This window comes from Epinephelus lanceolatus, chromosome 23 (genome assembly GCF_041903045.1).
Source record: "Epinephelus lanceolatus isolate andai-2023 chromosome 23, ASM4190304v1, whole genome shotgun sequence".
NCBI lineage: Eukaryota > Metazoa > Chordata > Actinopteri > Perciformes > Serranidae > Epinephelus > Epinephelus lanceolatus.
The window spans coordinates 29,994,453-30,007,489 of NC_135756.1; the positions used below are offsets into that span (position 1 = coordinate 29,994,453).

The 13,037-nt window shown below is 45.4% G+C and overlaps 1 protein-coding gene across 3 annotated transcripts in view; it reads right to left on the reverse strand.

Annotated features, from left to right (window-relative positions):
• Window positions 1-1,073: 1,073 nt before the first annotated feature.
• Window positions 1,074-13,037, reverse strand: part of LOC117249642 (NXPE family member 3-like) — a 28,231-nt gene continuing 16,267 nt past the window's right edge. For 2 of the 3 annotated variants that reach the window (XM_078165345.1, XM_078165344.1), the window contains 2 exons: window positions 2,629-2,832; window positions 1,075-2,546 (listed from right to left, as the gene is read on the reverse strand). In XM_078165345.1, coding sequence (XP_078021471.1) covers window positions 2,002-2,546; window positions 2,629-2,832 — 749 coding nt within the window. In that variant the 3' untranslated portion in view covers window positions 1,075-2,001. Of the gene's footprint in view, window positions 2,547-2,628; window positions 2,833-13,037 lie in introns of all 3 variants that reach the window. The other variant, XM_078165346.1, reaches the window with a different exon arrangement.

The following is a 13,037-nucleotide window of genomic DNA, read 5'->3' on the forward strand; positions in this document are numbered from 1 at the left end:
ATCAATGAGAGACAGAGGTTAGCCCGGCGTCGCTGGGCCCAGGCACACAAGAACTGGACAGCCAGGAATTGGAAGAAGATTTTGTGGTCAGATGAGTCCAGTTTCCAGCTTTATCTTCCTCCTACTAATGTGAGGGTACGCAGAAGGCCAGGCGAAGCATTATCTCCAGCATGTACAGTACCTACTGTCAAGCATGGTGGAGGCAGTATCATGGTTTGGGGATGCATGAGTGCTGCTGGTGTTGGTCATCTCACTGTCTGTGATGGCACATTGAACTCTACCAAGTATTGTACCATTCTCGAAACCCACATGCTCCCTTCTGCGCGTGCACTGTTCCGTCGAGGTAAAAACTGGATGTTTCAACAAGATAATGCCCCTTGCCACACATCCAAGGCCAGTAGAACTTGGCTGCAGGAGCACAGTATCCAGGTCTTAGAGTGGCCAGCTCAATCCCTGGACATGAGCCCCATTGAAAATCTGTGGTGGATTATCAAAAGGTCTGTTTCAAAGCATAAACCAAAGAATTTAGAAGAATTAAAAGCAGTAATTCAAGAAGAATGGGACAAGATTACCCCTCAACAGTGTGAAAGGCTCGTGGGGAACATGCCAGCCAGGATTAGAGCTCTACTACGTGCCAATGGCAGGACTACTAAATATTAATTTGATGATGTGATGGTTTATTTATTTTTTGTTCAGTTTTGAACACATTCTCTGTTATTTGTTGACTTTGATACCGACAATGTTGAGAACTGACATTGAAACTGTCAAGAATTTAGTTTTGTTAGTTTTTCTTGTAAACAATAAACAAAAAAATATAATTTGTATTTGTTTGTATCTGTCTAATGTAGCCACACCTTTTGAAACACAAAAAAGATTTTTCCACAAATATTTCATGATAATATTTGAGATTGTGTAAAATTTTAAGGGTGTCCGAAAACTTTTCCACCACTGTATGAATGAAATAAGCCCTGAATGAGATAGTACAACTCCGATGAGAAATCTGTGGTAGGAATAAGTCTGGAATGACAGCTAGGGAGCCACTAATTAGTCACTGATAACAGATACAAAATAAGCATTGCAAAGGAAAGAGGCAGTAGGGAAACATGTTGAGGTCTAACCACCAAATATTATAAAAGCCAGAAATGAAGTAAGCTGTGACAACAGAAATAATGGTTATATGCCAGACAGGAAGGCTGAAAAAAGTGCATGGTTCTTCAGACCATAGGTGTCTATATTTTGAACATAACAGGCCAACAAGGACCAACTGAAATAACAACAAAATAAAAGGTCATCAGACTGAACAAAAATAAATAAGGTTTTAAGACCAATTTAAATAAAATGGCAAAAGAAAAATATGCACAGTGTGGGGTCCTAAAGACCATGTGTAGAACAAAACAAAACATCAGTGAAGACCAAACTAAAATAAAAGGTCATAGACAGAACAGAATCTAAGGTCATAAGACCAACTTAGCAGCATTAGCAGTGTCCCAGTACATAGCATTAGCTGCCGGCTCCTCCTCAGCTGTATTCCGGCAGCAGCGTTAGCAGCAGAGAAGCCGGACTTGCTCGAATGGTTCGCTGGAAAACTGCAGATCAAGGATGCGGTGACGCGGCCCTGCCACGGCAGCCGCCCGTGGGCAAACAAATCAGTCTCCAGTGTGCCGCTGTCCAGCAACCTCGAATCTGTAGGGGAGGGGGGGCGGACACGACTCGCGGCAGTATTTTGAATTTGAGTGCAGTAACCGTTTTGGCCACATTTTTACATACAGCGCCTTTAAATAAAATATAATGTAACACAGTAACAAAAGGGTATGAAGAGGAAACAGTAGATACCTCTTAGGCCCATGTCCCATCATGGAGTGGGTGGGGTTTATGACCTATACTGCAGCCAGTCACTATGTTTAAACACAGTCTGAGGAGGAAACAGACATAACATGTAAACTCAGCATGTGCTTTAATAGCCACACCTCTCCCCCAACAAACACACATCTAGCCGTTCTTTTAAGGGCATATGTAAGACAAGAGAAGGTCAATCATATTCTTAACAATGGGAGGTTGTGGGTGGAGGCTGTGTGGCAGGTGGTGGGCCACGACCATCTCCCAGGCATCGATCAGATGAACATTCAGTCCTTTGAACATGAGTCTGAGCACCTTATCATGCTGCAGAGTGTACCAGTCACTGTTGGTTAATGTTTCATAAAGTCCCTTTAAAACTTTGGGGTTTCCTGTCCGGATAACAACCAGCGTGCCTGGAGCCCTGTCCAGCAGCCTCACAACCGCCCCGCGGATGCTCCGCAGCCGACTGATGTAGACCTCCATGGGGAAAGTGCTGAAGTGAGACCAGATGCCAAAAACTACAATAGTATTGATGCCTCCATTTACACCATCTAGTTCATTAGCAATGTAACGAAGCTCGCTGGTGTGGACCATGTAAAAACGGATAGGAGGTCCGTGGCAGCGGAATGTCACCAAGATGTTGTTTGCATAGTGTAAGGCCATGAAAGGTCCAACTTGCCTCGGGCTGTGCAGGTTGAACTCCTTAAGATCTAAAAGTATGAGAGGGAACAGATTAGTGTGAACAGTGTGAACAAAATCAAACTGTTGCCAGAAATCCTGTGGATCAGCTACCTGGTAGTATGGCGCTGAGGTATTCAAACCACTGCCTGATGGTGGAGTCTCCATACATGTGGACCACCTTGCCTTTCAGACACTGACTGATGGCAGAGGTGTTGAATTGATGAACTGTGGTGCCTCCTAGTGCTCGCCACATACCATGGTAGTAATAGCCAGAGGGTCCAGATGTCACATTGCTACTCTTCACCTCTGGTTGACCTGAGAGGAAGTTAAAGGATAAGGCTGGGGTTATTTCATGTCTTTGTTAATGCCCTCTGAGAGACTAGATACACTGCTAACAGCTGGGCCCTATTTCAGAAACGAGGATTCGTGAAAACTCAGAGTATGTTAACCTGAGATGAGGGATTTCAGCGTAACCCTGAGTTAGTTACTATGGCTGCTGCTGGCTCGCAGGTTTGCTAAGCCTGAGGTTGATCACCTGCTGAGCGTATAGCAAGAAGGACAAACAGGGTGTGCCCTTTAGTGCATAAAGTCGTAGACACTGAGGCACAGTTTATTCAGAGACTGTCGCGTAAGGAGATTGGACCCCGTTTGGATGTCTCCCCGGAGGAGTGTCTATATGAAATTTACTGTTTCGCCTCACAGTCTATCATTTATCTAACAATCTGTTCCACCAATATATATCAAATATTACACATCGTGGATTTGCGTTATCATCAGAGCAAATTTTATGCATTGCCGTTTGATTTTTCAGCAGCGACAGTGTTCGTTATAACATCAGAGACACTTGTGATGACCCCTCCGCTCCACTAGTTGTCCCTGCCCTTTTCTGCTGTGTTTTCTCTCTTGCAGGAAGCAGGGCGGAGGGTGTCGCCAGCTTGATCAGCTGATGGGCTCATCAGCCTGATGAGCCACACCTGTGTGGGCTCTTAAGAGCTCCCATCCTGCCTGTCATCTCCCTCTTGCTGGTCTGGTCAGAGCTTCGGGCTGCTGCCGCCGCCGCCGCCACCGCTGTTTTGTTGTTTCTCCATACATTTCCACACATCCACACATGCTGACACTACTGATTACTGACTTTCACGTTTACCTTAGTTTGATTATTTTTGTAAATAAATACATTATTTTTTGCATGGTAAAACTCGTCTTGTCTCCCATCTTTGTCGCTGCTTCAGAGCCGGGCTGTGACAAATGGGGGCTCGTCCAACCTCAGTGACGTCAGAGATCAGCTGTAGCTGTAGTAAGTGATGCACCTCGTTTTTGTGAATGAGTTGCGCAGTCTGTGTTTTGTTTGGGAGATGTTTGACAAGCATGGTAAGTCTGTTTGTCATTTTGGTTAAGCAGCGATAATAAGTCTGTTTGTTCTGAGGAGAGTGTTTTGTCGCCAGGCTGTGTTGTTTTTTTTTGGTTTTGTTTTTTTGTGCGCTGAGTTTGTTTGGTCCTGTGCACGGCCGTAGTAAGTTGCTGTTGTTCTGTCCCTGTAAGGCTTAAGAGCGAGTTCCCTTTGGAGTTCGTTTGGGGGGTGTTAGTGTGGCGTGAATGTGGCTGGAGCAAATTGTCTCGGGAGCACATCCAGAGCTGCAGGCGAGTCGCCATTCTATGGTTGCTTTGCCGGGCTGACGGGCTTTAGTGCATAAAAACCCACCACCACACCTGAAGACTAGGGGAGAGCTTAGCTAGATTCTGGTTAGGCAGTTAAAGGGACGGGGCTACGGTGGCGTTTTGGTTGTGTGGGGGCTGCGTGAGCTCAGTGTGCTATTGCGATCTGGTTTTGTCACAAACCAATTGGTTTGTGTAGTCTGTGCGTTCTGGACAGGTAGATGGTGCTATTTGCTAACCATGGCTAGTGTGGAGGATTTTTTGAGAGCACCGTCCGAGGAGGTTTTGGAGCGTTGTACGCGTCATCAGTTGCTTAAAATCGCTGAGCATTTCAAATTGGATGTTGGTGATAAGCGTAAAAATAGCATTAAAGCTATTGTTAAAGCTAATCTGACTGAGTTGGGTGTTGTCAAACCTGGTAAATTGCATGCTGTCTGTCCTGTGCTGGACCCTGTTGATGTGTCTGTTGATGCTGGATTAACTTTTGAACAGAGGCGGGAACTGCTTCTGCTGCAGACTGAGATGGGGAAGTTGGCTGTGGAGAAATTGAGGCGTGAGGCAGAACTTCAAAGGCTTGAAGTGGAGGTGGAGGAGCGTAGGCTGAGCTCAGGTGGCTCTGGTGCGGGCCATGCTTCTGTTGCTTCTTCTAGTAGATCGTGTGGTTCTTTTGATGTTGCCAGTAATCTGCGCCTAGTTCCTCAGTTTTGTGAGCGGGATCCAGACACCTTTTTCTCCCTCTTTGAGCGTGTTGCCGGGAATAGGGAGTGGTCAGATTCAGACTGCACGTTACTTTTACAGTGTGTGCTAACAGGTAAAGCACAAGAGGCCTACGCTGCTCTCACAGTAGCTGAAAGTAGGGTTTATATCACTGTCAAGGCTGCTGTTTTGAGAGCCTATGAGCTGGTGCCGGAGGCATACCGACAGAGGTTTCGGACCTGTGAAAAGTCTGGTGAGCAGACTCATGTTGAGTTCGCCAGGGAGCTGGTGACTCAGTTCAGTCGGTGGTGTGGTTCCCTAAAGGTCGACACTTTTGATGACCTGTGTGATCTGGTTGTTTTAGAGCAGTTTAAGAACTCTGTTCCCCGTCACATTGCTGTTTACATCAGTGAACATAAGGTGAAGACTGCTGCAGAGGCCGCTAAATTGGCGGATGAGTATGTGCTTACGCACAGGGGTGGCTGTGAGCACCACTCTTGGGATGATTTTGGTTACTGGGCAGATGGTAATGTTCAGGTGACAGGTCATGTTAAGGGGGAGGAAAGAGTCAGTCCTCACCGGGGTAGCATTAGGCCAGAACGGGTTGCGCGGGGTCAGGTACAGTTTGACTCAACTGACACATGCCACTACTGCAAAGGCAGGGGACATTGGAAAGCTGAGTGTCCTAAACTTGGGAATAGTGGTGCCCAGGTTAAATCTGCTGCGTTCGCTGCCTCTGTTAAGCGTGTTGGTCCTGTCATTTCTTCCTCTCAGCAAGTGGAAGCTGGAGTGAAGCGCAGTTTGGATGAGGCAGATTTCTCAGCTTTTGTGTCGGATGGCTGTGTGTCACTGGTGGGGAGTGATGCCACTGTGCCGGTAAAAATTCTGAGAGATACTGGAGCTTTTGATTCATACATTGTGAGCTCTGTGTTGCCTTTTTCCGCGGAAACTAATACTGGAGACTTTGTTCTGATGCAGGGAATGGGGTTAACGTTGTTGCCGGTTCCACTGCATCGACTGGTGCTGAACTGTGGGTTGGTTCAGGGTGAGGTCGCCCTGGGCGTGCGCCCTGCACTGCCAACTGAAGGTGTGGACATCATTCTAGGTAACGACCTGGCTGGTAGCCGTGTATGGGCTGATGGTCCCCCACCTCCACCCATAGTAACTTCTTCACCTGCTGTTACAGGAAAACCAGACGAGAGTGCTCAGTGTTTTCCTGGGGTTTTTATGGCCTGTGCGGTGACACGGGCTATGTGCCGTGCTGAGGCAGAGTCAGAGTCTGAGCCTGGACTTGAGGGGGGTGGAGCAGGGCAGAGTGAGGTCTTTTCTGTGGACATCCCTGATTTTCTTTTGTCTGTTTCTTGCAGTGACCTGGTGGCGGAGCAGAGAGCAGATTCCTCTCTGAGCCAGCTGTTTGGCCGAGTTCTCGCTGTGGAGGAGGCAAAGAGTGCTGCAAGTGGTTACTTGCTGCAGGATGGGTTGTTGGTGAGGAAATGGTTGCTGCATGGGGAAAATTTTGTTGGTGACCCAGTTTGGCAAATTGTTGTTCCTTCCAAGTTTTGCGGTGAAGTGCTGAGGGCTTCTCATGATCAGTCTGGACATTTGGGGGTCCGCAAAACTTATGAGTACATTCTGCGGTATTTTTTCTGGCCTCAGTTAAAGAGGGATGTGTCCAGGTACATTAAAACATGTCATACATGTCAGATGACAGTAAAGCCAAACCAGAGTATTAAACCAGCTCCTCTGTGTCCTATCCCAGCAATAGTGCAACCATTTGAACATCTGATCATTGACTGTGTTGGTCCATTACCTCGTTCTAAGTCTGGTAGCAACTATTTGCTGACAGTAATGTGTCAGAGAACAAGGTATCCAGCTGCATATCCGTTACGTACCATTAATGCTAGGTCTGTGGTGAAGGCTCTGACGCAGTTCATTTCCATCGTTGGCATCCCAAAAGTAATTCAGAGTGATCAGGGCTCAAACTTTTCATCTCTCAAACAGTTGCATGTTAAACATAACCAGGCTTCCGCATACCATGCTCAGAGTCAAGGGGCTCTGGAAAGATTTCACCAGACCCTGAAGTCTCTGTTGCGTGGCTACTGTGTTGAACTAAACCAAGACTGGGAGGAAGGTCTGCTGTGGCTTCTATTAGCTGCCGCAGGAAAGCATCGGGTTTAGTCTAAATGAGCTTGTTTTTGGACACACAGTGCGTGGGCCGCTCACTCTGTTGCAGGATGCTGTGGGGAAATCAGAACCTCCTGGTAATTTGATTGATTATGTTAACGGATTCAGGCACCGGTTGTATGCTGCTAGGGAGATGGCTAAAGAGAAGTTAGCCTTTTCCCAGGGGAAAATGAAGCGTCTTTATGACCGCAAAGCTGAGCAGCGGCGGTTTAGCCCTGGCGATCAGGTGCTTGCGTTGTTGCCGATCGTCAGCTTTCCTTTTCAAGCAAAGTTTACTGGCCTGTTTACAGTTCTACGTCAGCTGTCAGACCAAAATTACCTACTGTCGACACCGAGGTGTAGGAAATCAACCCAACTTTGCCATGTAAATTTGCTGAAACCTTATTACACTCGGAAGCCACAGGTCTCTGCAGTTAGTGGTGAGGAGCAGAAAGAGTCTGTTAAGTCTGTGTCTGCGGCCGCTGCAGTGGGAGGTTCTGTTTTTCTGTCTGTACCGGAGGACGATGGGGTTACTTCACCTGACGAGAGTTTGCTGCGTGGCAGGCTAAAGGACTCTGAACCCTGAAAAGTCTGGAGTCTTTGTTTGGTCACCTGTCTGAGGAGAGGGGCGCTGAGTTGTCTGCTCTGATTAATAGTTACCTGTGTGTGTTTGGTGATGTGCCAAGTCGAACACACTTAATCGAGCATGACATTGATGTAGGTGAGGCGCAGCCAATCCGCCAGCGTTTCTACTGGGTGTCAGAAGAGAAGTGTAAGGTGATGGACAGAGAGATACAGTACATGTTTGATAATGGTATTGCCGAACCCTCGTCATCTAGCTGGGCGTCACTTTGTTTACTGGTAGACAAGTCTGATAAGAGTCCAAGTTTTGCACAGACTATCGGAAGGTAAACGGGGTCACTAAACCGGACGCTTATCCACTGCCGCGCATGGAAGATTGCGTCTATCAGGTCGGTTCAGCTCAGTTTGTGAATAAGTTTGATTTATTAAAGGGTTATTGGCAAGTGCCACTGTCCGAGAGAGCTAGAGAGATTTCTGCTTTTATAACTCCTTCGGGTTTGTTTTCATATACAGTGATGAGTTTCAGGTTGCGTAACGCACCGGCAATGTTCCAGCGCCTCATGAACATAGTTGTGTCTGGGTTGGAGGGTTGTGCCGTTTACTTAGACGACGTTGTTATCTACAGTGATACATGGGAAGAACATCTGGTCCGTATTAAAAAGCTGTTTGATCGTCTAGCTGATGCAAGCCTGACCGTTAACCTAGCAAAGTGTGAGTTTGCCAAGGACACCATCACATACCTGGGTAAGGTAGTGGGGCAGGGGAGCGTGCGGCCGGTGCAGGCCAAAGTGTCTGCGATCGGGCAGTATCCAGTGCCAGTAACTAAAAAGGCACTTCAGCATTTTCTGGGTTTTGTGGGGTACTACTGCAGTTTTTGTAAAAACTTTTCGACTGTGGTAGCTCCCCTGACGGATTTGCTGAAGGGAAAAGCAAAGTATGTCTGATCACCCTCTTGTCAGCAAGCATTTGATAATGTTAAATCTGTTCTCTGTTCCCCTCCTGTTCTTGCAGCTCCCTGCCTGGACCGTCCTTTTCAACTGCATGTGGATGCGAGTGATGTAGGTGCAGGTGCGGTGTTGTTTCAGAGTGACGATGATGGTGTGGACCGACCCGTGAGTTTCTACTCCAAAAAGTTTAACTCGTTTCAGTTGAACTACTCTGTTATTGAAAAGGAGACACTTGCACTCATTTGGGCTTTGCAACATTTTGACGTGTACCTTGATTCTGGCAGTGTTCCTCTGGTGGTCTACACGGACCATAATCCGATAACCTTCTTGCATTCTTTACAGTGTCCGAACCGCAGATTGATGCGATGGGTTTTGTTTTTGCAACCTTACTGTTTAGATATCCACCACATAAAAGGAACTGGTAACATTGTGGCTGATGCTTTATCCAGAGCGCCTTGCTCTTACTGACTTCTGTGCCATTTACTGGCATCTAGGTCTTTCTTCCTTGCTGTTACTCTTAAATGCTTCTCCAGGTGCCAGAGTTGCTGAGTTGCAGAGTGGGGGTTGGTTGGCTGACTGGGGGAGGCGATGAAATTGGTCAGTATGGAATTTGTTTAAAGTTGAGAAGAATTCACGTACATGTAATGTTGGTTGTATGTTTTTTGGTGTTTGGAGTGTAGTTGTGCCCGTTCGGTGTTCCAGTGGGAACCCCGTTTTTATGGGGAGGGGGTGTGACAACCCCTCCGCTCCACTAGTTGTCCCTGCCCTTTTCTGCTGTGTTTTCTCTCTTGCAGGAAGCAGGGCGGAGGGTGTCGCCAGCTTGATCAGCTGATGGGCTCATCAGCCTGATGAGCCACACCTGTGTGGGCTCTTAAAAGCTCCCATCCTGCCTGTCACCTCTTGCTGGTCTGGTCGGAGCAGCGGGCTGCTGCTGCTGCTGCTGCTGTTTGTTTTGTTGTTTTCTCCATACATTTCCACACATCCACACATGCTGACACTACTGATTACTGACTTTCACGTTTACCTTAGTTTGATTATTTTTGTAAATAAATACATTATTTTTTGCATGGTAAAACTCGTCTCGCCTCCCATCTTTGTCGCTGCTTCAGAACCGGGCTGTGACACACTGAACACATCAGCAAGACAGCGGTTTGTTGGGCCGTAAGAAAAGTGACTCTGGCTTTTGCCCATTTTTATAGTTTACCCTGGGCATAAATCAGAATCAGTTATCAAAATAAGTGCCACGTGGCATCAGTGGCTTAGTGGATGGAGTGGAGGTCCCGTGATTGGATGCTCAGTCCTTGTTGCAGCGACTGCGGGTTCAAACCCAGCCTGCAGCCTTCTGCTGCGTGTTGTTCCCTCCCTCTTTCTCTCCCCCCTAATATTATGCTGTCCCACCATTAAAGGCACAAAAGCCCAAAAAATAATCTTTAAAAAAGTGGAATTCCACAGAACTGCAGTTTTGTCAGTGTTAATAAGAAATGAATCTACGTGGACACATATTGCAATGATTCATGAATACTTTTCATATATTCAAAGATTCCGCAGTGTAATTGGCTCATTTATGGGACTCTGCATCCTATAATAGCTCCATCTGAGAATAAAAGAGATTACGTGAATAGGAAGTCTTTTCACAGCAATTCAGCAATTTAATTAACCTCAGCCTAATACTAACAGAATGACATAAGTATAAGCAAAATTTTTACCAGTCTGTACAATACTTTTGTGTTTGATTTTGAACTTCTGCCCAGTGTGTTTTGGCCCCATCAGATTACAGCTGAATAAGAGGATATAGCTAATTGTATTAAAATATATTAAGTGTTAAGATATAAAAATGTTGATATATTTTCTGTATATTAGACGCATTAATGCATTGCAATACATAATATCACTTCACATTACCTATGAACACGCTCTGCAGTCTTTTCCATCACACCTCATGCTGTTTAGCTGCAGCTGGTAATCGATTTTTTTTTTCTTTTCATGTCTTCATTCACGGTCATTAAAATCTCTGATTCAGTTGGGAAGAAACAAGTGGCTTTCTGTTTTCTGATGCTGAGTATGATGTCATCTGCACTCCACTGATAGTCTTTTGGTGCTCGATGTGAACGTGCTTCCCTCAGGCGGAACATACTCAGAGTTGAATGAGTTAATTCTGATCGGCTGTTTTGGAACTGAAAACTCAGAGTTTCCCAGCTCAGGCTCATTTAACCCGGAGATCGGGATTTGGCTCAGAGTTTATTAAGCCTGCTTTCTGAAATAGGGCCCCGGTGCCCTGTAATAAACTTAACCTGGGGCCCATGCTCCTGGGGCTCTTCTTAAAGAGGACCTATTATGCTTTTTGGGGTTTTCCCTCTTCTTTAGGGTGTTATATAGCATTTCTATGCCTTTATGAGGTCTGCTAAGTAAAAAAAGACCAAAGTCCAGTCTAAAGGGAGTTCTGTCTCCCCACAGACACACAGCTCCTCAGCTGCCTGAAACGGCTCGTTTGCATTCCTGCCTTTACTTCCGTAACTTCGTTGCATCACTATGTGATACATTATCTATGCACACAACGCCCGCCTACAGGCCACTGAGCCGCACCCCCAAACAAACCTGCTCTGAGCAGAGCTGGAGCGGAGGCTGCAAAGAGTTTGAGCTGTTGGTGAGCTGTTGAGGAGACGCCATGTCTAGGAGACACTGCTTTTGTAAGTATGACCTCAAATTAACCTTGTTTGGACTGCCAAAGGAAGAAGGGACGAAGAATAAGTGGTTGGAATTTATTTTTCGATACATTCATCAGCAATACAACCCAGACATTTTACTGTGTTCCCTCTGTTTTCCTAAGGACTGCTTCACAAACTGCAAACAGATTACTGCTGGATTTTCACAGCAGTTATTCTTGAAAGACGGGGCAGTTCCCACTTTGTTGGCAAATCTGGAGATTCAGGATCACAACCTGTAAGTATACTTTAGGAGTTGTGAATTTGTTGTGTAAAAACAAACTAGGAAGCTGCTACGGAGTGTTGAAATGTGGAGTAGATGGCTGTAGGAGCTAACGTTGGGCTGTACACCCAGTGCTTGGCTGTAGGCCTTGGCTAATTGGCTAATCACACTTATTGTTTTAAAATGAACTTGCTACTCAGCTTATAGTAAGTTACTGGTAACGACTGAATTGTGGAGAATCTAACAGAGCCATGGATGTTTGTCCATATTAAAAGTTTCTTAATTTCCATGTGTGATGCCCGATCTAAGCAGCTAACTAACTACTAACTTTTGCTTTGTCTTTGAGAGTACATCCCAGCAGGGCCCTGGTGCCCAACACCTCTCCACTCCATCCAAATTCCAGGTTGTAGGCTGACAAACAGACCCTCACAAACTGTCTCAGTGGGCACACAGTCTGTGGCATCTCAAAAGATGGTATCCATCAGCACACAGCTGTACAGGGCTACTCTTAGAGAGCAGCCAGAGAAGCAAAGGTAAGTAACACAGACATTCTATGTGTTTTGTGTTTGAGATATACTATATAGAAATATTTTACAGTCCTGCAATGCTGTTTCCCAAAAGCCTCAGGATATATATATTTCTGCTTCAGAAATATATACACACAAACAGACACATATTTTCTTCCATTTGGACTTTCAGCTGTCACAAACATCTATAAAGGACATAGGTTTCAAACCAAGTACGAGACCTCATGTTGAGGTGGATGAGAAAGAGGGAGAAACTTAAGCAGAGCTAGTAGACCCCCATGACTCAACGTGTAACACTAGCGACTCATTCATAAGGTTCATATTTTTTGTATATGCTACAATGACCTATTAGCAGGGTTTTTTATGTTGGAAAAATAAAGCAAAACTGTATTCTTTTAGTTTAGTTTTACCCTCAGCAAAGGCTGTAAAAACAGACCCTACATACAGTAATTTGTAAATAATTTTATTTTTATTACCAACATAATAACATGAGATTTAAGATATGAAATAGATATGGCAACAATACAAGGATTCAGGGAAGCCCTTAATATAAAAACACAAGAAAAATCAATATTTAAATTCAGTATTTTACAGACTGTAGATGACCTGATGAGACTCGTCTTTGTGGAGGTGTTTGAGAACCCAGTGCCATTTGCTGAGGAGATACAAAAAATCCCCATCCCAAAGGACCTGGCATCCCAGTATGGGGGACACTAAAAGGGCAAAGTGGTTGCTTTACACGTCTCTCACTTCAGCCAAGGGGCAGCACGAGGCCATGGCAGTGTCCAGCCTGATCAGGAAACTCTTGGCATATCTTGAGTACAACACAGGACGGGATGGATGCCTGAATGGAAAGAATTGGACACTATTAGTGTTGTTGTATATTATTTACTGAGTTTCTTGTAGTTGTCATTTTTTACATTTGCTAAAAATAAAGTGCTATGGACAAAAGACTTATTTGTCATTTCTTTATAAGTGTTTTTTTTTGGTATAACAAAACCTAAGTGTTCAGAATTGAGTTAACACA